General features: G+C 38.6%; 4 protein-coding genes and 1 long non-coding RNA gene across 5 annotated transcripts; 3 read left to right on the top strand and 2 right to left on the bottom strand.

Moving 5' to 3' along the window:
- Positions 1 to 369: 369 nt before the first annotated feature.
- LOC131298523 (uncharacterized) lies at positions 370 to 810 on the top strand. Its single transcript, XM_058324005.1, has one exon. It carries the CDS (start codon positions 370 to 372, stop codon positions 808 to 810), a length of 441 nt encoding a protein of 146 aa, XP_058179988.1.
- Positions 811 to 933: 123 nt separating this feature from the next.
- Positions 934 to 2,615, bottom strand: LOC131298012 (protein trichome birefringence-like 19). The gene is made up of 2 exons (XM_058323270.1): positions 2,079 to 2,615; positions 934 to 1,810 (listed from the first exon to the last, which is right to left on the bottom strand). Exons 1-2 carry the CDS (start codon positions 2,574 to 2,576, stop codon positions 1,052 to 1,054), a joined length of 1,257 nt encoding a protein of 418 aa, XP_058179253.1. The 5' UTR covers positions 2,577 to 2,615; the 3' UTR covers positions 934 to 1,051.
- Positions 2,616 to 3,985: 1,370 nt separating this feature from the next.
- Positions 3,986 to 9,565, top strand: LOC131336532 (uncharacterized). Its single transcript, XM_058372410.1, has 9 exons — positions 3,986 to 4,235; positions 5,185 to 5,293; positions 5,455 to 5,552; positions 6,854 to 6,979; positions 7,083 to 7,203; positions 7,306 to 7,390; positions 7,961 to 8,074; positions 8,168 to 8,207; positions 9,138 to 9,565. Exons 1-9 carry the CDS (start codon positions 4,056 to 4,058, stop codon positions 9,288 to 9,290), a joined length of 1,026 nt encoding a protein of 341 aa, XP_058228393.1. The 5' UTR covers positions 3,986 to 4,055; the 3' UTR covers positions 9,291 to 9,565.
- On the bottom strand, positions 9,300 to 9,848 carry LOC131336533 (uncharacterized). Its single transcript, XR_009202859.1, has 2 exons — positions 9,799 to 9,848; positions 9,300 to 9,683 (listed from the first exon to the last, which is right to left on the bottom strand). It is a non-coding gene; the product is annotated as an uncharacterized LOC131336533 (long non-coding RNA).
- Positions 9,849 to 14,766: 4,918 nt separating this feature from the next.
- On the top strand, positions 14,767 to 25,256 carry LOC131298138 (isoprenylcysteine alpha-carbonyl methylesterase ICME-like). The gene is made up of 11 exons (XM_058323453.1): positions 14,767 to 15,199; positions 17,492 to 17,568; positions 18,305 to 18,374; positions 18,488 to 18,568; positions 18,845 to 18,919; positions 19,544 to 19,645; positions 19,718 to 19,855; positions 21,205 to 21,270; positions 21,390 to 21,533; positions 23,705 to 23,795; positions 24,713 to 25,256. Exons 1-11 carry the CDS (start codon positions 14,871 to 14,873, stop codon positions 24,872 to 24,874), a joined length of 1,335 nt encoding a protein of 444 aa, XP_058179436.1. The 5' UTR covers positions 14,767 to 14,870; the 3' UTR covers positions 24,875 to 25,256.
- Positions 25,257 to 25,419: the final 163 nt, after the last annotated feature.

Raw genomic sequence — 25,419 nt, 5'->3', positions numbered from 1 at the left:
TAAAAAAAACAATACAGATCATCGATGTCAAAAATATGTAGGCCCGTCTTTTTAAAATCCATATGCAGCTTAGTGGCTCAGGCCCCATTCCGCTGAGATTCTTATTTTCGTAAGTACTTATTTTTTATTTTACGAGACAGATCATTCTCTCACAATACTTCATCTTTAATTCAAAAAATAAATATTTATTTCTCTTGGCGGAAACCCTCTTAATTCCATTGAGGTTAAAATTTGTTTTTGTTGTTTCGAAACACATAGTAAAACAAAATGAACCAAACTCCATTTCCTTATTTATTTTTTCTTGTTCAGTTAGGAAAATGAGAATGATATTTACAAGTCCAATTACAACAAGATTAATGTGGATGGGTCATGGAAGAAAGGGGTGTTGAGAGGGGGTTATGGCATTGTGATTCGGGATTCCAGATGCTTGTTTGTTGCTGCCTCGATCGGGGTTTTCCGTGGTGCGCAAGTTCTTTAGTTGCAGAAGCTTTGGCATTTCGGCATGGCATTTTGTTGGGATCACATCTTGGGTTAGGGTCAGTGATTATAGAAAGTGATGCTCAGTTGATGGTGAATATGCTTCATGGCAAAGCAGCTATCAGTCAAGAGGTGGAGGTCATTATTCATGATATTCGGGTTTTGAGCAGAAATTTCCACTGCTGTAGTTACTCTTTTGTACGTAGGGCTAGTAACAAGGTTGCTCATGTGTTGGCTGGAAAAGGTGTGAATGGTTCGGGGTCTTGTCTTTGGACTGAATCTTCACCGTTGTGGTTACTCGATCCTCTTTGTTGGGACGGACCTTCCGCTTGATGTTCGTTATTGGTTTTTATAATTCTATCTGTCATCGTTGTTGTGGCAAAAAAAAGTCCAACTACAACACCAATTCATGTTGTCAAAATTCACCATAGACAACCTTTTTTACAATGACGTCTTCTAAGCTCGGGAGCACAAAAAAAAATTAAAAATAGGAAACTCACTATTGTCAACCTAAATCGAGAAAACACACCGCCTAATCTTCCCGAGACACATTTAGACTTCCCATACCCTGATATTAATTCATCATCATATGAAGCAAGATTTCATTCCAGATATCAATCGGCCCGGGCAAGCACCAGTGGAGACAGTCGGGCCTCCGGATCTTCTCATGCGGCCAATGCCCGTACCGGTTCGGGTGCCCATCGGGCCTCAACGACATCGCCTCGCTGATATCGAGCAGCCCAAACTTCAACCCTTTTTTCCTCCCTTCCCTCTCCGCAGCCCGAAACTCCTCCACTTGGATCGAGTACATCTCCGAAATAACCTCATCCGTCCTCGCTTCCTCCCTCCTGAACGGCCTCGTCCACGTGCAATCTCCGTCCTCGGTCCAACTACCCCCTCCGTGATCCACGTGGGACCCCGTGACCGTCCTCATAAATACCGTGCCCTTAAATTTAGGCAGGGTTAAAAGCATTCTGAACACGGTGCGAAAAGCCATTCTATAAGCGTAGTACACATTTAGTTCCGTGGCGTGTTCTTTTCGGCAAATGTGACACCCAACAAACTTTCCCTTTTCGTAGAACCGCAACGGCTTCAAAAACCAGTGTCCGGACGAGACGATGACGAAATCGTACCCCTCGATTTCGGGCCACCAGGACGATTCGGGTAGGTCCAGTGTGAGGTTTGCAGGGCTCTTGTTGTAAGGATTGGGCGCTAAGTTGGCTCCAACCAAATGAGTGGACCATATAAGGGCTAATGTGAAATTATACTCAGAGTAGAAATAGTGTTCAGCTGGTTCTTCCATCATGTGTGATACATCCAGGGGACGTCTTACCTGAATAGAAATTGGTTTAACGGCTATTAGCAAAGCTAGCTCAAACTACTATTAGTGAAAAGCATCACTAATGCTTTGCAAAAATGCATCCGGCCGGTTTGATTCGATACTTAAACTGAGATCGTTGACCTCTTTTAAGTCTCGAATCAGCACGACGGGCGTCGAGGCGGCCCCTGAGCCCAAACTGCAGTTACTGCACCATCCAGTCGAAAAACTTGATCTTTAAAAAAAAAAAGAACAAAAAAAGGTGAGGTGTTTGAGAACTTACACTAGTCAATAGGCAAATCAGCGACTGCATTTGGTTCCTTGCAACTGAGTCCCCAACGAAGGCCATGGACTTCCCTCTAACATGCTCCAAGAACTTGGCTGCGTCAAACAGAGGTAGCTCGCACCCAGTAGGTTTCCACCTCCACTTCATGTAATCGCTATCCGGCCTTCCGAATTTCATGCAATTTTGTCTATTGTCAATCACGCATTTAGTCTCGTTCGTGTAATACGGCATGTCCAAATTAGGCACCCAATTTCCCTCAAACAAGTTACATTTTGTTCTCGTCGAAGTACCGGAGTTTTTCGCGGGGAAGCGCAAGGGGATGTCGGATCTGTCGGCCTCTCGATGCAGTGGCATTGAAACGTTGATATCGATATCCGAAGACCGCGAGAGAGAGGGTGAAGTTTTGTGCACATAGATTGGAATTATGGCAAGAAGGGCCAACGCTAATATGAATAGGATCACCATATTTGAGTTGCTGTAGTCATTAAACTTCATTTGAAGAAATTAGTGAAGGAAAAAGAACTTTTCAGTTACCCAGAGATTAATCTATTTTGCCTTTAATTAGACATATGTAATCCTATCTAATTTGCAGTTTCAATTCCATTCTGGTTGTAGTTTTCAATAAATTTGTAACCTATTAAGTGTATGGAACATAACAGTCTTAGTTTAACTTTAATTTTGTTTTTAAAGCTGGTTGCAGATTCACATAGGAAAGGGTTTTTTTTTTCTCATTTTCTATTTCCAGAAACTTGATTAATGAAGGGTAAATGGGTAACTAATTTTTTTTTATCATGGAAAATATCGTGTTTTATTTTAACAATGGCTTAAAACATTAGTGGAAATTACAGTTTGTAGGATATAATAAAAAAGTCAGGTTTCTTTTACTTGAGGCTTTGACATATGGTTTATGCAGATAAAATCATTTGTGTTACTTATGATTTTCCCGAAAAGTTTTCGATTTTACTTACCACACAAACTGGCTCGTCGAAGTACCGGAGTTTTCAATTTCACCGTCCCCACAAACAAAAGAAACTACTTTTTAGCCGTTTCCTAGAGTTACCCGGCAATTTGGTAGCCGTTACCCAGCAACCATGTTCGTTTTGGATTTTGAGGTAGTTTTTTGGGAAATGAGTGAAGAGAGATAAATAAATAAAATGAGAGTAAAAATTTACTGAAAACTGTGTGTAGAGAAAAAAATTGAGTCAAGAGCCCCAAAACGATTATGGCCGTGATTTAACCCCTTAACCGTCAAATTTATACAATGTCATTGTAGATTCATTTCAATAGTTTTGCGTTAATTTTTTTTTTAAAGATTATTAATTTGTCTCGTTAAGATGAATATAAAATATGAAAAATTGTGACTAAAAATTTAAAAAATAAAATAATTCAAAACAAAAAGATTCTTTAGATTACTTTTGTTTTTATTCACATAATTTTGAATTTCGTTCATTATTTTTTTTACTTTTTCTTATTCCTTTCAATGATACGAACTAATAATCCCAAAATATCTAGCACAAAACTAACAAAAGTAAAATAAATCTAATAAAAAAAATAATCCAGAAGGATTATTAGGCCAAAACAACCATCACATGGCCTCTTATAGTTGGGACAATTGACATGCTTATGGAGTTAAGGGGGCATTTCTGCTAAATTAAATGGACGAAATCACATGTTTTTAAGAATTTCTAGGCATGTCACTCTCCTCGCATTTGCATCAACTAAAATATCATTTACCGAAACTAACTTGACTATTGTCACTAGCCCGCAGTCCAATAATACGGAAAGTGAAACGCACAGAAATTATAGTTTAGGGGACTTAAGTGCCAACTGAAATAACTATAGGGGGTAGAATGCAGTTTTCCCCACAGTGAATTTTTCCTGAACCGTTGTGTTGTCCGTCCGGCAAGACTGTCGTGTGCGCGAACAGTGTGTGTGTGCGTGAGAGGGAGAGAGTAGAGAGTAGAGAGAGTAATAATGGGGGGAGAAGACGAAGACGATCCACAGAGGGTGAAGAGGATAGGGGCGTCGGCGTACGACTACGAGAATGACCCGAGATGGGCCGGGTACTGGTCCAACATACTCATCCCTCCTCACATGGCATCTCGCTCCGACGTCGTCGATCACTTCAAGCGCAAATTCTACCGCCGTTACATCGTCTCTATCCTAACCCTGTCCACACTTATTGCTTACTTAGCAGTGCTCACTATCGCATCAATTTCCCTGAAATCCAATGCTAATCTGATCTGGGATCAGTCGTTGTCTGCTTTTTGTTCCTGAGTCTTGGTCATTCTTATTTTAGCGCTCCTTTTTTTTTAATTAGTAGCAGTGGGTACTTTTCAAATGGAGAGAAAATCCAACAATTTCATAAGCACCATAATAAGTCAACTATTGAAAATGCAACTCTAAATTCAGGAAGAAAGAGTCGAACGTTTGACTTCCTGCTGAGGTGCAAGGACTCTGGCCAACTGAGCTAGCCTCTAGGTCATTATTATTAGTTAGTTGGAGCATTATTAGAACATTGGTTGTTTTTAGTTTTCTTGAATGACTTTTGTTGTGGTTGGTTGTGTTCTTTTTCTCTTTCTTGGTATAATATTTGGTAGGAGAACTTATATGTCATGTGCTGGATTTTTTTGCTAACATAGTAAAGAGGGTTTTGAATCCCCTGGATTATCTGTTTTGCAATAACGGTTAGTAGTTTATGCATTTATTCTCGGGTTTTTTTTTTTTTGTTTAATTTGTTCTTTCCTTGCTTATACGGTTTTGATGGACTCAGATTTCTGTTTATCTATTGACATCCTTTGGATTCGCAGTTTTATTTTGTAGTTGTTCTCATTTTATATGCGTTTTCTTGTTTTTTTACCTCATGGATTTTGTATGGTTATAGTACTTCATTGATCCATTTGGGTTTCATTTGAATCCCCATCTTCGTCCTTCGCATCTCCTGCATTTGTTTTTAGTTGATATATGTGCTAGCAATTCATTCGTCCATGTTGTTCTATGTCAATCTTTGAGGTGTTATCTGTCATTATGTTGGGCTGTATTTTGCGGTTTGTTGGTTTTTTATGTTTATTGAAATTGCTGAGATGAGTTTTTGCATGAGCAGGATCCTGAATATGTTGTTGAGGCAATGGCTTCAAGCAGCTCCTCCCAGTCACCAAGGCCAACACCATCATCTTCGAATCCAAGTGACCAAGCCGGAACACGTAACTCAGGTAGAATATTCTGCCTTCTTCTTACAATACTTAAGAAACGTAATGGAGAATTGCATGTCAGTGATGTCACTTTTTTAGATTCAGAAACAGGCTATTTCATATGCTTTTTACTAGCCAGATCTGCTGTCTTAATTGAAATTGATCTGAACCCTATGCTGTAGGATCATCTACAAGAGCATCAGGGTCAACTACTGCAGCTCCAAATTCGACTTCTCTGCGTTTGGATCAACAAAAAGTTCAATTTCTATCAAATGCTTGGGTACGACTTATATATGATTACGTATTTCCCAAGATGAATATGAGTTCCAGATGTGGTTACATTGATTACTTAAACACTAATTTGGCAAAGGATTGGTGAAAAACTTTATCTTACCCTGTTGTGAACTAATTGGAGAATAGCAATCAGTGGCTTCTTTCCTGAAAACTAGCTTCCCTGTGAACAATTACAAGAAAACTGTGTTGTCTGAGTAAGATAGCTATATCTACTTTCATTTTTACTAGGTTTGGTTATACTACATTGTTGTAATGGCTTCTTTGAGGCCCATCACTTGCATTGAATGGGGACAATGTCAGAGTTTGAGCAGCGTGATCTAATATTTACAACAAATCAAGATTCATCAGCTTCATTTAACGTCTGCCTTTTGTGGGTTGGAAACCTTTGGGTTACAGTTGTGGACAAAGATTGATGTATGTGGTTGTAGTCATTGGCATTTGGTCTGAGTGGTAAAACACCATCTTTATCTACATCTTGTAGATCGGATGATGGTATTTTGATGTTCAACTTAACCTGCCGCTTCCATAATTTGATGTTGGCTGTCTCTGCTTGTCTTAGCGAATTTTCTCCCTTCTGCATTTGTAGTGGCTTTTTAAAGCATATTCTACAGAACAGTTGGACGTAAGCCCCTTCTGTTATTTTTAACCTCCATATGCTACTGCGTGTTCATATTTGGCTTGCCTTTTTTAGTAGCTGCTCAAAGCTGTGATTCTTGTGCTTTCCTTTGACTCTGGCTTTATTTGCTTTTTATTTGTATCACTATTATGGGTTTCTAATTGGAAATGAAATCTTCAAGCCTTAAAATGTCTCATCAAATCTCTTTGAACGTCTTTTGATTTTGATTTATGTTTGATATTGTGCACGTTCATGATCTTATCATTGGGTGGTTCATTAGTTGGTATGACTCTAGAATACTCTCCTTTTGTTTCTCTATTACCGTCACATTTTGTATTTGCTTATTTCATTGTATATCTATTTTTTAACGAATATAAGATGCATGAGTGTTGATTGCCAGTGAAAGATCCCAAAGGTTAGACATCCAAGTGCTATGGTTAGCGTTGTTCATGATCCTTAGATGCATTCCGTATGCTGGATTGCTATATTTGAAGTTTTTTTTTTTTTTTGGTGTGTGTGTGAATAAAAGTTGCAGTCACAAGAATGATTCAATTGAATATTGGTGGATTAACCATTTACATATTTTGCAAGTCCAAGTACATTGATGCAATCTCTTCATCTTGCTTTTCACCTTTCCATATTTTACCATTTTCCTTTTCTTTCTCCTTTAGGTACTCGTGGTTGCTGTGCTTGCAATGATTCCTCTAGTACCTACAAGTCTTTCAAATTGGGCATACCGGCTTTCTTTTATGGGCACTGCATGTTCTTCACTGTACACTTTGTACTCTCTGAACGGGGTAACCTTGTGGTTTCAGTCTGTGTCATTGCTGATTCTTTAACTCAATTTTGAGTTACCCTGGTGTTCCTTTTGGATTTTAATTAACATGTCATTGTTCGCAGAAACCTAGAGCATGGAATTTACAGGCTGTGCAAGTGTGGTTCCAGTCCGTGATGGCAACCAAAGAGTTTATTTACTTCATTTACTGCCTTACGTTTGTCACATCACATCTTTACCTCCGATGTCAGTGACACTTCGCTCCTTGAGAATTTTCTTTCCTGCTGTAATATTGAAGTTGGTTTCCCTTTTTCCTCCCTCGTATTCTGATGCTCAAATGTGTTGCAGTTGCTTTAATTCCCATTTTGTCCCGAGCTCTGGAGCATGTTGCCAAGTTCCTCAGACGTAATTTCAGCCATTCTTCCTTGTATAGGTTGAAGTTTCTCTGATTTCTAGCTGATATGAGTTGACTGTTTTTTGCTTACAGCTTTTGGTTTGGTCAATCACTAGAATTGTTATACGAGCAACCTCTATATGACACTTATCTAATAATGATTTCTGATGTCTTGGGGGTATGATGTTGGTATTAAAGGGTCCATAGGTTCTTTTTCAATTTTGTTCTAATGAAGCATTAGCCTGGAGGCAAAAGGTGACAACAAAAAAAGTTCGCTGATTTTTTCCCTTCTGGGAAAGAAACAACCACAAATCCTCATGACACCCCATTGGTGTCCTAAGACTCCAAACTACCTCCAGAACCGTTTAGGCTCTAGCCCAATTATCCTTTCTAAGAACACGATTTGTAAGAGATTACGGTGATTCGATTGGTGAAATTTCGCCAAGCCAATCCTAGTCCCAGCAATATTTCTGTACTTGAATTTTGTGTGCTTATTCCCTTTATGGATCAGGCTTCAAAAAAGAAAGATGTGCTTTTTTTAATTGGTGGGTGGTGGTAATTATCCCACAATGTTGTTCTTTAACGTTGGGCTTATTTGGTTGGTTACAGGAAGTACTTGGAAGAGCCATGTGTATGGGTAGAATCAAACACAACTACGCTCAACATTCTTTCTTCGCAAGCTGAGATTGGACTTGGATTTCTTCTTGTTCTTTCTCTATTCTCGTTAGTAATTCAGCTCATTTTCCTTCTATTCATGTTATTTCTGGTCACCTTTTGTTCTACATTATACATTAACCTCATCCTTTGGACATGCAGGTGGCAGCGCAACATAATACAAACATTCATGTATTGGCAGGTTTGTTGGTTCTGCTTCTCTCTTAGTATATAGTCCGCAAAATTTTGATATTGTTCACATTTATGTGGCTCATTGATGAAAGATCTTAAGAGAGTGACCAATTATGAAGTCAAAGAGTCAAACATGTGTACCTCTGTCTCAGAGTGCATGCATGCGTGTATGTGTCAATGCAGTAAGTTGTTCTATTCGTCATCTGCCAACCAATTTTGGTACATTTTTGGGCACTCTGGTCCATTTCTTGGTCCCCAGTTTGGGATGCCAAGTCTTGGAGTTGGTTCTTGGTTGGCCTTTCCCGAAACTGCCTTGTTGCCATGTTTATAGAAAGCAATTTTTATGGTCTTCTTCATTCTTGTGAAACGCAAAATAAGAGCGTACATATTTTCACCAGAAAATTGTTCCCTGGGTTGCCACGCATGTTGTAGCAGTTTTGCAACGGCCCATGTTTGAGGCATATTGGAGCTATCTAGTCTAGTTGTATGCAGGGTAATGGTATCAGTCAATGTCCCGATTTGGTTGTATTTTCTTATGAACTGCTGTGTATGTCTTGTATGTACCAAGCCCATCAAATAGCATCTTCTCTCCCAAACTATATTCCTCTTGTTTCCCTTGTATTCTGATTTTGGTGTTCAGCAACGATTTTTGTTCTGCTAACTATCAAAGCCTTGCGTGTGGGAGTTTGACAGGAGTCACAGGACTAGTAACCTTTTTGATCATCGACCTGCCTAATATGAGTATACTTGAACTATTACGTGCAAACATACTGAACAAGAAAAGAATATTTGAATACTGGTACCAATTGTTGTTTCAAAGTTATACTATCTTGGTGAAAAAGCAACTCTATGATTAGGATGTCACAGAAATGAACAATTGTCCAATGATCTCATCCCATCTTATTGACCTTATTTTCTTCTCTGTGATTGCTTTGGGCAGCTATTAAAGCTCATGTATAACGTCCCTGTGACTGCTGGTTACCATCAGAGTGTGTGGGCTAAGATTGGAAGGACTGTTGATCCATTGGTTCACCGTTATGCACCATTCTTGAACAAACCAATTTCAGCTGTTCGAAGATGGTGGCTCAGGTAAAACACCAGAGAAGATGAAGTGGGATGAGCTAGTAGTATCCGATAAAATTAAATCAACGGTGGATTTAACCGGCTTTTTGGATTTTCTATGGAGAAATATATACTGTTTTATACAAGCATTTGATCTAAGGAGGCCGTTCCCACTTTATGTACTTTGACATTGAATTGGCATGGGAAATAGAAGCTGGTAAAATGTTTGGGCCGTTGTCTGGCTTCGAACAGAATTCTCATTGCAGGTCCAGCAATATAAATTCAGTGATGAACAGATTAAGGGCACTGGTTGGTTTGATCTTTCTTTTGGTTAACTTTCAAGAACCCATACGGTTTTTTGCATTGTGGTGTGATGTGTTAGCGGTCCTTCGCTGTAGAGTCCTTATCTTCAATAATGGTGGTCCTGCCGGGGCTTACTATCTTTCTTTTTTTTGAAAATAGAGAACTTAATTTAACATAATAAAAAAGAATTAGAGAGTCTAATTTGGGGTTTATTATCTTTTATGTGTCAGAGAGACCAGAATCCTGAACTTCTGATTCAAATGTATGGAATTATGCTTGAAACTGGTTATATAGGCTTCTGTAGTTGGGTTGGATCTAGGGCTGTAAACAAGCCGAGCTTTGTCGAGCTCGAGCTCGGCTCGTTTACTAAACTAGCCAAAAACTCGAGCTCGCGAGCTGCTCAGTTTGTTTATAGCCCTACTTGGATCCAGCATTTTACCAGGTTTTGCATTTCCTTTTTATCAACCTTTTCGAAGTAAATTGAGTTTCCTACAGTTTGGACAATGTTAAGTTTGCTCTTTTTTCTTTTAACTTGACAAAAGTCAATGTGAAAGGGGATCGAATCAACTAGCATTTCACTGAAAAATGTACCCGGAGTATTCTAAGGAGACATGAGTGCTTTTTAGATGCTATATGTTCGATAAATGTGATAGAGTTGTTCGTTGCTTTACGGAAAAAAGAAGAAAGAAAAAGAACTCCATTCTATGGAAGATAAGGATACGTTCGGTTGGTTGGTGATTTACTCCTCACAAAATTAATCAGGGTTTGAACCTTTGGGTCAGAGAGCAAGAAAATAATTTCAAAGATTATAATTTGTTTCCAAAGATTATAAATTCTTTCTTGCTGTTCAAAAAGAAAGTAATTTCTTGTTAATTTCCTTGTCCCGATGTTGATGACCGGGCTTTAATTGGATTGGGGAGGAAAGTAGTTAAGGTGTGTGTAAGCTGCCGGGCTTTAATTGGACTGGGGAGGAAAGTAGTTAAGGTGTGTGTAAGCTGGTTCAAACACCATAAAATGAAAATAGGGCTGCCTTTAATCGAGTGTTTCCTCATGGTAGTATCCAGAAACTCTTTGATGCATCGTGATCATAAGAAATATTCATTAATCTGAACGTAGGGCTGCAAACGAACCAAGTTGCTCACAAGCAGCTCGAGATTCAACTCGTTAAGAGATGGACCCAACTCATTTGGTAATTGAACCGAGCTCAAGCGTGAGTTTTAAGCTCATATAATAAACAAGCCGAGCCAACACTCTTAAGTCCGGCTCGTTTGTATAACAAGCTTAGCTTGTTTTATGGAGAATTGTTTAGTAGATGAAGCAGATTCGGCTCATTAAAGACTGCTCGTTTATAAACGAGTCAAACTCGAACTCGAGTTTTAGGCTCGTTTAGTAAATGAGCTGAGCTCAAATACTACAAAGTTCGACTCGGCTAATTTGCATCTCCATCTCAATACTACTCTATAAGGTACGCTTAAAAGTACCAATCACTTTAACCTTCCAAACGTAGAGAAACGTAAGATACATGTCGTAGTTTAGTCCACTTCCTGTGAGAGTGGTTAATACTATAGTCAAAATCGTTTCGGCTTTTGCAACCCAAAAGGTCCGGACCCTTCCCAGTCCAAATGTTTGATGAAAGAGACAATCCATGTATGGACCATTCATTCCTATAATGAATGGTTGAGTTTTGTTGAAAAAAATTCACGAAAGAGTTAAGCTCGAGTTTTTAACAAATTCGAATCAGTGATTATACCAATGACCGGTTTTGTTTTGTACTTTCTCGTCCAGTTCTAACCGCGTTGGACTGGAGAGAGGATCCGGATCCAACCCCAAACCCATTTCCTTGGGATCCTTTACTCCTTCCTAAGTCTACATCGAAGAGGGTGACAGTGCAACGAACTCAACCCAACATTATCAGGAACCTCCTAGATAGGTACTCGATCCTTCTGTCATATTTTTATTGTTTATTATTTTATTTGTTTGTTTTATGTCCTTTATCTATATCTTTTAGTGTAGATCTTTAAAAATATATAATATGGATCTTGTTCGATAGTTATCGATTAATACAAAAAATTTAAAATTATAAAAAAATTAATGATGAAAAATATAAGTAACTAAAAAATACTCTTAATACTCAATTTAAAAATAGACAATGAAAATGGATCAGACGGAATGGTAAATAGACAGTGGCATTAGTGGCCGACTGGCCTCTGGATAAGTTAAAATTTTCTTCGTGTGTCGGCATTTTGACAAATTACAGTCACCTTTTTAAAATTTTAATGGCGGGCATTTCGGCGGTGCCTCTCCATTGGACATTGGTGGAGCCCATTTCTCACTCCCCCGATTAATTTATTGGGCGCAATATTAATGGTGTCGGATCCCGTCAAGTTGCTCGGACCAATTTGATCTAATTTTTTGCATTCAGACTATATAAAAGTGTTTTGGACGGTTAAATTTGTTCGGGGTGTTTTAGAGATTTTGTAAGAGAAATTTACCCGAACAAATCTGAACCTTTTGGACGGTCTTGATGCAAAAACTGGATCAAATTGGTCCGGAGCGACTGAACGGAATCCTTCACCAATACTGTATTAATCATACCCTAGCTACTTAAACTCCGGGGAAAAAAGTTATAAAATCAAAAAGTGTACAACACAAGTTCATACACAGATGTGGCGTCCAAATTTTAAATTAATATGGGAATTGAACCAACGAAAACAACTCTCTAATTTTAGACAATAATCAACTCTCTAATTTTTTGAGAACGCAAAACGGGGCCTGGGGTTTGTGCATAGCACGTGTGCTGTCAGTCTTATCGTACTCATCTCCAGTTTATTTGTTTGGGTTGAATAGATAAAACCAACTACGTGGTCAACACATTTGTGTAAATAAAAAATAAAAAACATGTACTACGCTTGAATGATTTTGGAAAATTATTAGTATAAGATAGATGTGGTTCAATTATATGGCTATCGATATTTACTCGATCTGAATTTCTGCATAGATCACACGTTACAAGATGAAAAAAATGAAACAATTAAAGTTTAAAGGGAAAATGACGGCCTGTTTTGATAATTAATATCCGCCAAGGACATTTTCAGCATTAACAAATATTCTTAACATGTCTTTGAAGGATATTAATTATCAAAATACGTCATTAGCCGTTATTTTCCCAAGTTTATAAATAAACGGATCCGAGGTCGGCCAGATAAAGTGACGCTCACAAATGCGTGTTGTGCTAAGTGCACACCACGTACAAAGTTGACCAATATCTAACTCTTTTACTAGGTTGTGATGAAAATTAACATTTTATTAATCACTAGACCTGCCTAGGCCCAGCTAACCCCACCGGCTTTTCCTTTTCGGTCTTGCTATTGTCAGCCCACTGGGTTGACGATAAGCACATTAAAAGACAAGAAAAACACGTATTTCTGTGTACTTTTTATACCCTTTAATACACATTCACATACTCATTATTGTCAGCCCACTGGGCTGATTTTAGAATTTTCTTTTCCTTTTTCCATTCTGGTTAATTGAAAATTGAAGAAATCTCCCACATCACGGCACTGGAATACGTGTTTCTAGTGTTTTCCCGTGGAGGTTTGGTGCCAACTTGCCAAGTGGCTTTTACCTTGCGTCCTTACCTGAGGCACATAATTCGTGAACAGAAACGCAAACGTGAAAGCATGTTTGAATCAGATATCATTAACTAAAATTCGCGAACCTACGAGAGCGAGAATGGAGAACGCTAGCGTGGTACAATGTCAAAGAGCGGGAGTGCAGGATATTTTGAAGAATTGTGTGACTAATGTCCTAACTCAATTTTTTTAGGTTTGCTGTCTTTGGTATATTGTTGGTCAGAATCAATGGCGAACCTAGGATTTTATGGCACTGAGATCAAATATTTACATCAAATATGATTCTGTATTCGGTCATGATGTACGGGGAAAAAAATAAGAACACTAAAATACTAAATAAAAAGAGAGATATATTCATAATATGTAAACAAAAAGAGATATCAATTCATAACACTTCATTAATTTCATTTACAACTAATGGAAACAAATTTTCAAACAAAGTGCGAAACAAAATCAAAAAAGATTAGGCGATGGGTGAAATATGTTGGGCAAGGTCGTAATTTTCCAATATTACTTGGGGATGAAATAGTGAAGAGAGTATAATGTCTTTAGGCAAAATCACTAAAATATCCACACACACAAAAAATAGATGCATGTTTCTACAGAGAATTTTAATCAAGTGAGGTTAGTTGAATTCACTTGTCACTATGGGGTGTTTGGGAACCTACTTTTTGGCTTTTCATTTTCAGCTTTTTGGTTTTTTGGCTTATGACCAGAATGTATTTTTAGTATAGTAGGAGTGTTTGGGAGATCTGTGCAGAATGTATTTTGAAATGTAGTAGTGTTTGGTAGATGATCGTCGAAAATGAATTATGGGTTGGATTTTTACCATATTGCCCTTTGTCTTTATTACTTTGTTGAAAATGAAGGAAGGAAAGTGGGTATTTTGGTAATTGACCACAGAATCCGAAAATGCAAAAATGTGAAAAACACCTTTAGACCTACTTCTGGGTTTTTGCCTCTAAAACCAAAAACTGAAAATCCATTCTCCCACAATCTATTCTCAAAATGGGATGCCAAACACCCAAAATGAGAAAATGAGAATCCGAAAATGCAAAAATTAAGTTTCCAAACACCCCCTATGTATGTCCGTCCATGTCTAGAACCAACCTTGTCATCTTTTGAATAGGAGTATTTCCTAAGCGAATGATTTGGTCATGATTTCAAATTTTAAAACCAAATCAATCTAAACTGCTTCCGACGGCAATATAAAATATATACAAACTTATAATCTCATGAGAAATGCACTTTAACATCGGACTCACTCAGAAATGATGCGTATTGATTTTATCGATATTTTATCGCTTTTATTAAAATTTTATTGAATAAGTTGTGATATCTAACCTCAAAACGTACGCGGTTTGAAATCAGACCAGAACTGTCATTTAATGAGTTAAATCGATTCGATCCAACAATTCCCCAAATTAATTTGGTTCTCAAAATCTTGAAATTAAAATTAATTCCGCGATTAGTTTACATTAATTAATCAACAAAATCAAATCAATCCTTCAAACACGGCATTGCCATAGCTTTTTCACTGTTACGAACAAACGAAAGCGGGAACAGCATTTCTTCTAACCGTATACGCGCTACTCTCTCTCTCTCTCTCTCTCTCTCTCTCATTTTTATCTTTCAGCTCTCTCTCTCTCTCTCTCCTCTCTGAGCTCTCTCTGCTTATGCATCCAATCATTAAGATCCATTCATCTTGTGGTTACTCTTCCTCTTCTTCTTCTTCTTCTTCTTCACGGCGTACGACAATGACGACGTCGCCGCCGCCGATTCAGACCAATCGAGTTCAGACTGTTCAGTCTCTCCAAGTTGACGACAACAAGAAAGACGACACTCAGCCTTTCATTGCTAGGGCTTCAACTTACCCCAGGCGCAGACCCTCTACGCTGCGGTCTCCCCTCCTCCGCCAGCGCTCTCTCACACGCAACATCAGCCACGCCGCCTCTGAGACTTATTTGGTCACTGGACTTGCCTTCAAGCTCCTCACTTTCCTCGGGTACCATTTCCCTTTCTTCTCTTCCTACCTACTTCACTTTTTTTTTTTACAACTCAGTTGTCCGCCCAGCTTACGCCCACCTCACCTCAACTATTCTGGAGGTTATCCCACCATCCATTAGCTAGCCGGTCCAATTAAAGCCGGGACAAACCAACGTATGACTGGCCCCAAAAAATTGATACTTGATAGCACGTGCTGGGTGGAGGTCTTGAATTTGAGACCTTGGGAGAGAGCAAACTCAGGTGCCTGGGCCAGGTTTCTTTTCTCATGACTCAGGTGTCGGGCTAGCTTATGAGAACCTCAACTAATCCTAGGAGGCAATCCCACCATCCACTAGCTAGCTGGGGCCCAAAAAGTTGATAGCACGTGGTGGTCTCAAACCTGAGACCTTAGGAAGGGAGCAAACAATAGAGGATCAAGCCTTGACTTTTTTATGTTTGCTGTGAGATTATATGATTGCTGTTGTGAAGAGTTTTGATTGGACAGTTTTGTTGGTAACTCTGGTATTTGGAGTTTTCTATGGGGCCTATTGGATCGTACTATTTGTGACCTGTTCGAGTGCTTTGGCATGTAGTGAGAGAGCTGTCTGGATCTACTTGTTTGTGAAATTTGAAGTTTTTTAACTGTTGCATAGTTGTCATTGAGTGAACTACAGGGAAGACTTCAATGGATGGGTTTATTGTGGTTTCTTATGGCTTATTTCTTGGCCAGTGGATGGAAAGGAAAAGCATTTCTTTTGGCAGTTACGTGAAATGCCTTCCCTTGGCCTCCTCGGATGATATTCTAGCTCCTCCTTTGGCTATGATTTTCAACGGCCAAGTTGAGGCTTAGGTTAGTTGTTCAGGATTTCAGGTTCTTTTGCCCAACTAAATCATGTATAGCATATGGAATTCGAGAGCGATTGGTTGAGATAGGACCAAAGTAAGAAATTGCATGCTAGGACTTTTGGTGGATGATAAAGGAGAGAGACTGAGCTTATGGATACCGAGACAGGGTTGAGGCATGAAATGTAATTATTTGGGGTTAGAAGATGGTGAAAAGTTGAACAAATGGAAGTAACAATAAGTAAAGACATGTGATAAACTCTGGTTCTGGATTATGGAAGAAACAATTAATTGGAATTGTAGAGCAATATGTGAGAGTAGCAAGAGAAATTCTTTGAGCGGGAAAGAAAATAATTGGTGGAAGCATTATGAGATATATTCAGTAGTTGCTGTGCGAATTGAGGCTCTTGAAGGGCAGTAGGGATGGGAGGAAATAAGGACCTATAATAACTTATGTTGAATGGCAATCGAAGATAAGATGGGAGAAAGTTTTCTATCTTGTTCAACAACCTTCAACTATGCCCAGTTCATGCACGAGTAAGATTGGTGATTTTAGATAACGTTGAATGGAGTGCAAGGACAAGCAAGGAGCTGCCTAGACTAAAGAGTTTTATAGTAGAAAAGTTGAGTCGCTATGTGTTTTTCAATGGCATGTGGAAGATATCGCGATAGGTCAAACTCAGTTTTGTGAGAAGGAAACAAAGGATTTGTAGAGATAAACATGAACGAAATAAAGGATTTGTATGGTGAACCAAGGTAGGAAAGATCTTAACTGTTTATGTTTAGTTTTCTGCAAGATTTGACACTGATTATGGGATTTGGCTGGTTGTAATATGACTGGTTCTGCAGTTCTGTTGATGTTTTCGATTGGATCTTCAAAGTTTTGACTTCAGCCTATGGTTACCTTTCTAGCTTGTTCGCAATCCGATGATCTCAAATACAACTTCATTTCTCTTACTTTCTGTCGCAACATGCAGAACTAAGAGGTTCTTCGATTGGGTAATTCATTGTCATTACAATGATTTCCAACTAAAAATTTGGTTAGGAGGGGTGACCCTGAGGGAACTTTTGCTTCTTCCCAGACTACTCACATTTTAGGACCTTGGCAGACATAGTTTATAGATTTGTGTTTGATAAATTATTTGGAAGCCTGCATGTCTAAGTTTGCCTTAATTTGGATAGTTGACTATTGAGTTGATCCAAATGAGGTGTACTCTCTAAGATTGGGCATATGAGTTTGAGGCTATTGACAATCTCTCGCTACTTTTGTGCTTCTCCTATTTCTGCTTTGTTTTACGCTGACCTTTTCATAAACAGGTTGAGTTCCTAGATCATGTGTGCTCTGGTTAAATTTATCATTTAGGTTCTTTTTTTATTCCTCAAACAATTTCATTGGCCCAGATATAACTTAGAATATTTGCTTTATCTAAAATCTGCATAATGGCGCTAATCATTAGTTTTTATTCAGGGTAGGCTACCGGTGGATCTGGAGAGTTCTTTCCCTATGTTTTTATGCAATGTTACTTATGCCAGGCTTTCTCCAAGGTATGTTTCTTGTGATTTGCTACACATGACATTTAATTAATTACCAGAAGTTCTGTTAATTTTTTATCACCTTGTTTTTTCGTTATCGGGTTTTGTTTTATTTCATTCCACAAGCAAACAAAAAAAGAGACAGCGTGTTGGCAATATACTATTTTCCGTCATCTATTATGAGTAGTGAAGATGCTAAGTTTATTTGGGATTTGAAAACACCTTATATCAACAAAATTGGAGTCCCAAATTTGAAGTTCTTGCAATTTACCTATTGCAAATGCTTCAATAAATACTAGAGGGTGATTAAATCTGTTGTAAATCCTATTTCATGCTGATTGGACACTACTTATTTTCCATCAAGAACTTGTCATTTCAATGTGAAAGAATTAAATAATCTTTGGAGAAATGCAATTATGGATGAGTACTTTTTTTTGTTTTTGTTTCTGTTTCCATTTCCTATATCATTTAAATGTTTCTGGATGATGCTTTTAACATGAGCGAATATGAGATGCCAATTGGTAGAGCTATTAGCTACTTCTCTTTGAAAAATGGTTCCTGGATTGGACCTGGTCTGTTCATGAACAGACAAGATTATATCTGCAGTATTTAACTGCCAAAAAAAATCCGTCTTGCTTTGTCTGCTTCACTAATGATTTTCTAGTTGAGATTTTGTTCACCTTACAGTTCGGCCATACGATATAGCATCCTGTATCCAGACTAATGATAGATTTTCATTCTTTGACAGTTGCATATTACTATTTCTTCTCAAGCCAAGTCCGACGGAGTATTGTTTATGGAGATCAGCCTAGAAATAGGCAAGCGATCTGAGCTTCTGGTTATATGCTCCATCTTGATATCCAACAGACTACCTGAAATCTACGTTAGTGGATTCTGGCCGTTGATTGTGTTTGCTTTTTTTTTTGAGCAGGTTTGATCTATATTTACCAAAAAACAGTGATGGCCCAAAGCCAGTCTTGGCATTTGTAACTGGTGGAGCCTGGATAATTGGGTGAGCAAGAGAGCTAACCTCTTCGTCATGACTTATCGAACTCTACATGTTACATCTTTTAAGTTTATTGACCTACAGAAAGAAATTGAAACTACACTGGCATACCATGCACCTTTCGAAGCTTGGATTGTGGAGTAATGTCAAAGTATTGTTTTTTCTTACTTGAGGGTCGGTTTTCTTCATGTTGTGCGGTCAAAATTAACGACTTTTCATGCGCGTACCATAGGAAACGATTTTCTTTTGTGCCCATTGACATAAGTGGTTGTTCGTCTGCAGGTACAAAGCATGGGGTTCTCTTCTAGGAAAGCAGTTAGCAGAAAGAGACATCATTGTAGCATGCTTCGATTACAGGTTAGTAGATTCAGTGTGAACAATGCCATGTTCCTTGTATTGGTTTATGCTCTTTCCTAACAAAGTTAGAAGGCTACTGCCTTCACATGACTCTATTATTAAAGGAGATATGGTTGCACATCGAAGTGTTGGTTTTCCATTAAGAGTAAATGTAAATGGAGATATAAAAGCTTGATGATTCCCCGTTGTCTTTGCCCATAACTAAGAAACAGTGTTAACATAAGCCCTTCAGTAATTGTGTAAAGTTCTTTGATCCCGTGTTCATCAAAATCCATAATAATAGCCTCTGCCTTGGTCATTATGTTTTGTTGTTGATTCATTCATCCGAAGTGATCATTCGTATGGACTTAATCACATGGAATTTGGAGTTGAATGTCATGAGACATCAATTTTGGCATAGCTTATAGAAGAATGGATTTTTTTGATCGGCAGAAGATAGGATTCCATGTCCTTCTTTGTACCTTTGGTAAGTATTGTTGGCTATAGTGTCAGGCCTTTTTAATAAAATCAGCAGTACGGCCATTGGATAAAAGTTATGACTGGACTATTCAGACTTCCTATCTCTAAGATCAGTATGTGGGTTCATCCAAAACGCTCCATCTTACAAGTGACATGTGAATGCAGAAATTTTCCTCAGGGGACCATCACTGATATGGTTGAAGATGTTTTGCAAGGGATCTCATTTGTGTGCAACAATATTGTTGACTATGGAGGTGACCCTAACAGGTAAGAGGCTAGCTTTCATATCCTTACATATCTTTCACTGTGTCATGCTTTTTGCATCGTCTGCTCATGTAGGATTTATCTAATGGGGCAATCAGCTGGTGCACACATTTCTTCTTGTGCTCTCTTGGAGCAGGCAGTTAAAGAATCCGAAGGAAGGAGTGTCTCTTGGAGTGTCTCCCAGATAAAAGCCTATTTTGGATTGTCTGGCGGGTAAGTGTGATTTATTGATGTCAGTTGTTGTAGAGAAGCTTAAAGGCTGATGTGTGACTGAGTTCCTAGGGTATGCTACAGTGAGTGGCTTATCTGTGGGGTAAAGAAGACACCTCCAAATTGCATTTTCTACATTCCCAACATTCGGACGCCGGTGTGGGAGAAGGTTGATCACCTATTTGCACAAATGAAGAGAGTGCAAAGGGCTGAAAAGACCGCTTTGCACCCGGTTGACAACATTCTTTCAATTGCCTGTTTGATGTATTACCAGATGTACCATTAACTTCAAAATGAAGCATTGCTACAATAGCTTTCTAACCCTCTACCCTCCCAACCTAAAAATCTCTCACTGAAAACTGTGTAGGCCTACATAGGGGAATTCTCTAATCTTGAACATATATGAAAAGAGAGTATCATGGGGAGAAGAACTGCGGCGAATAGAGAAGATTTCTGCATCTTCTCCACTCATAATGTGAGACTTGAGGACAACTTGGTCTTTACTTCTCTTCTGCATACTTGTAGAGAGAGACTTCAGAATCAATAATACTATGATAGTAAAGGGTAAGGAGGATTGCCGAGATGGGATGAGGAACGCATTAAAGGTTCAGCTAGAACCTGTATGCAGCTAACGTTAGAGATTAGCTAGAGTATTCCCATCCATTCCTTGAAATTGTCACCAATTTGGTCAAAATATTGGAGTCAATAATCAGATTGTGGGTTGTATCCATCAAGCGCTGGGGTTTTCATTATCCTCGTCTTTTATTTCTGTCTGTGTGTTGAAATTTAAGTCAAGAAGAAAACACTTCCCAGCTAACCTCTTGATCAACTTTTGCCACCGGTGGCTTATACCTTTTTAACACCATCAATGAGTTCACGTTCAAGTGCTCTTGATTTTACGGAGGAAAAATTTGTCACCTTAAGCTTTTGGGGCCATTTGTTATAAGGAGAAAAAAATTTTCTTTTTTGTGATGTGATACAATACCCATTTTGATGCTGTAAAATTGCCTGTGGCTGTGTGGCAAAACGTGCATTTGACAAAAGGACTTCTAACATGACTTTCAAAGTTTTTGCCTTTTTCCGTGTGGTTTTCATTTTACCTGTGGCTACATTCTTCAGATGATAAAGTTGTTGAGTTTATATTAAAATTCAAGATTGTGTGTTCATAACTTAACATGTATATGTAAGTTTCATTCTCAGATTGTCCTCCTCCTCTCTCTTTATTGTATGTTTTTGTTGAGCAATGGACATTTTGCTGCCCTGTTATACATCAGCAGCATAACGAACCCTTGGGAATTCATTACCGGTTATTGGATTATGTATTCATGGTTGCCTTCAACTTCCACAAACAGGTACAACATACCCAGCTTGGTTGAACACTTCCATGGTCGAGGTCTTTATCGCTCCGTCTTTCTAAGGTTCCAAGTCTTAATATTTTATTATAAAGCTGTTGAACTTCTTATTATCAATTTCTGTGGACATAATTTGACCTGTTCCCACTTATTGGCCCCATAGAACTAATGTGCTATCATTACAGTATAATGGAAGGGGAAAAATCGTTGCAACATTTTTCTCCTGAAATTAGGATACAGGACCCAAGGATCTGCAATGCTGTTGCTATGCTGCCCCAAATTATCCTTTTCCATGGAACCTCAGATTACTCCATCCCATCAGACGCAAGGTTTGAATTCTTTCTCAAGCATGCTGCAGTTTTACATTTTCATATTGTGCAGGTTACTATACCCACTTTTGTGGTCACAGTGGGTACCCATTCTACTGTTTCATTGATAATGTAACATATGTTGTATGACAAACCATCTTTTTGCTGCTTTTTTTAAGATGTGATTTTGCAATCCTGATGAAACCATATGCTAATATTCAATGTTCTAAAAATCACTAGGCGCTAGTCGGTCGGAAGAGAGGCACCTTGGCTGATGGGCCCTTTTTTTTTTCTGTATTTTTAAAACATATCTCCCCACCTCCCCCAAAGTTTGAGCAAGAAATGACATTAGACTAGGAAGGAAAGAACTAAGACTAAGGTAAACTAAAAAATAACGAGTCAAATAAAAAGTTCGAAGTTCAAAATTCAAAGCACACTATAATTTAGTATTTAACACATAAAATCAATATATGATATACAATTTTGTTTTAGTGAAACCCCCTATACGTGTAATATTACATATTTTATCCTAGAACTTGTAAAGAGTACAAAATGGACCGCCAACTAGTCACTGCCCAGCCGACTAAACCTTGCCTAGCTGATTAATCTTCAACTAAATCCCAACTAATGTACAAAACGTATAATTAAGGCCTAGACCCTAAAATCTAGGCATTGGGACGTCCTAGGCCGACTTTTAGAATACTGTACATGTTTGTAAATAAGCAATTAGAATGGCCTATCTCGTCCCTTTTGGTAAAGCCATTTCGATGCATGACTTTACTATGCTCAAGTGAAATGTTATCTTCTTTACTGTCTATATCTTTTGATTTCTCAACACATATGGTCCAATTTGCTTCTGATTTACTTATGGGGTGAAAATGAGAGGATGTGTGTTTGCTAGTATATGGCTCTCTGTGGTCTTTTTTTGACAGGATAGGAGAGATACCTGCATTGTAAACGATTCTACTTCAGGTGTGATGAGCTAAGTGTAGAGTCCGACAACATAGTTGCTTTCTGGTCAAGCAAATGCCTGAACTGGCTTTCAGATACTGCCGGCCATTTAAAGAGTTCCAGGAATGGGTTCTGTCATGCTCTTGAGATTGGAAATTGCTAAATTCAGAAGAAGAGTTTGGGATTAGATAATCAACTCACTTTAGGAGTTAATGATCCCGTTTTGGACAACTAGATACTGCTTATCCAGGCTTTCTAGTATAACTTCTATCCCCCACCCTACACACAATCCTTACCCTCCCATGAAGAATAGGTACAAGAAAAATATACGTTTTGGGAGGGAGAAATTGAAAACAGAATTTTCCAACGTAATGTTCTTATAGTCCATGTCTACAAGGTGTGAGATGCCGAAAGTCATAGATACTTTAACCTGAACGAAAACTTTTGAGTGTCTAACGGCATAAACTAAGTAAACCAGATATGCATCCAGTCAAATTACGACAGACTACAATTGCCTTTTGATTGCTTTTATGATATAAATATATAATACTGTTTTCTTGCATTAATACATCTTAGAGTGGGCTAACTTGACTTCCTCTTGGGGCACCCATCTCTCTCTCTCTCTCTCTCATACTAGATAAATGTATTGAGCACGTTATTTAATGGAAATGTTATTGGTTGGTGGTGCCCTGTCAAGGAGAATTGCGGGGCCCTGTGTTTTGTTATGCTCAAACACTATCTGCCCAAGCGCAGCCTACAATAGGTAACACAGAGGATTCCCGTCCCTGGGTCGGGGAGAGCTTTCCCCGTCAGCAAATTCGTGCTGACGGTCCTAGGTACCCCTTTCAGTTCTCAAATTTTACGAGTTTGCTGTGCACGTACTTGGATGTATCATTCAAATAGACTTTCAAGCTATTTTATCTCTTCAGGTAAATTATAGAGCCTGCAACATCATGTACTGGAATTGAAGATCTCCTCCAAAGTACACTTAATTGAGTATACTATTTGTGGCGCATGAATATTTTGACTTATGGTTTGGCCTTGTGGAAACACACATTTGTAAACCATACTAAGAACCCACGAAAATCCACTGGTTTCTTGTGTTTCCCCGTATAGAGGGGCCAGTCGTTTCTCTTTTCCTGGTGTGCTACTCATTTATATATCATACAATTTCTTTCACAGCACCTTTAATGAATACTGGTACTTCTGAATTTCTGACACTATTGTGTTACTATTTGCAGTAGAGCTTTTGCGGATGCTCTCCAGAGAGTTGGAGCAAAAGCGGAACTTATTTTGTATTCTGGAAAAACTCATACCGATTTATTTCTTCACGTGAGTGATGATTTTCCCCCAATTTTCAGGCTTCGTTTCTTGTTGCAATTGGAACTAGAATGATCAATGAACAATATATTATCTGTTTTCTAATTTATTGCTCATTAAGTAATGCATTAATAAGCTCTCTTTTTTCATAAATCATGTTTTTCCTCTATTAAGATCGTATTAAATGATGACGCACTGTAACCATTTCATTCAAAACATCATGTGGGATAGACCTACGTGTGCTAATTCTAGTTTGGTGTTATGATTGTTGAGCAACAAACCAAACACAACAATATGAAGAATCAAGAAGCAAGCACACAGGGAATGGATTTCACAGTGATTTATGTGTTTCCGCAGAATGCCTACATGCACAGCTTATAGCCAGTGTTCTAAATGTCCCCGCCTAGGGCCGATTAGTCCCCCGCCTAGGTGCTAGGCGGGGGTCCAATGCCTAGGCGATTAGGCGATTAAGCGGTCGACTAGTTCCCCACCCAGGTGCTAGGCGGTACCCGGCCGCCTTGGGAGCGCCTAGCGTCTTTTAGAATCTTGGCTTATACCAGTTTTCACTACGTTTTGAATGAGGAAAAAGTTACAATGTGGCAGCTAGGGTTAGCAACATTATATGCTGCTAGGTTTTATCAAAATTAGAATTTCCTCAAGACCCTTGGTATTGGTAGAAATTTTTTGTTGGGTTTAGGGGTCAACCACCAAACCCCCACCTTAAGTAATTCGAGCCTTGAGTTCATATAATCAGTGAACAATGACACATGCAGGGCATGCTAGGTGTCCTACCTCTGAGAAAAATACGTTTGGGGATTCCTTGTGAAAACTATAATTATGCGTAGGAAAAAAGTACCTTAAGTAATTCGGCCCTCAGTATGAAATGCCATTCATATGCTTACTCCTAACTTTTTGGATTTTATGTGCAGGATCCTCTGAGAGGTGGTAAAGATGAGCTCTTTGACTATGTTGTTGCTTTCATTCATGCTGGTGATAAAGAAGCTCTTGCAAAGGATGCCGTAGCACCTCCAAGACCTCGTCTTCTTCCCGAATTTCTATTGCAGTTGGCTCGTCAAGTCAGCCCCTTTTAATTTCTTCCGGTTCTAAGGTTGATTTTTTTTTTTTTTTTTCCGCAGCCCATTAGAGAGTGTATTGTCCTACTTTGTGTTACATAGTTGCAGCATTCAAGTTTGGATCCCAGAGAATTTTCACAGAGAGTTTCCTTGGCTGATTTGCTATCCTTCTTGGTAAGCATGATATACCAAATACCAATAGAACACAAATGGTATCGAGAATTACTTTCTCCAGGTAGTCGATATATTGTTTCCTTGGCTGATTTACTATCCTTCTTGTACATCAATGTTTGGTTATGTTGTTTCACCTTCCTCAAGAACATTGACGTACATATATGTATTAGAAGGAAATAGTAATGTACTCCGGAATATCAAATTCAAAACTGAAATTCAGTTTTTAGTTGTGAAGATCTTCGACATCGACACATTGATTCATTCACCCATTCACCCCAAGTTAACCCTCGAGGTTAGCTCAAGTGGTTTGTTCAAGAGGTTGGGAATTCAAATTCATGGAAGTGCATCGAACTCTCGTTGTTATCTAAACTTAATGCTAATCCAACCAA

The sequence above is a fragment of the Rhododendron vialii genome, chromosome 8a, assembly GCF_030253575.1.
Source record: "Rhododendron vialii isolate Sample 1 chromosome 8a, ASM3025357v1".
In the NCBI taxonomy this organism is placed as follows: domain Eukaryota; kingdom Viridiplantae; phylum Streptophyta; class Magnoliopsida; order Ericales; family Ericaceae; genus Rhododendron; species Rhododendron vialii.
The sequence above is the reverse complement of the archived record's forward strand: the minus strand, read 5'-3'. Positions and strand labels throughout refer to the sequence as shown.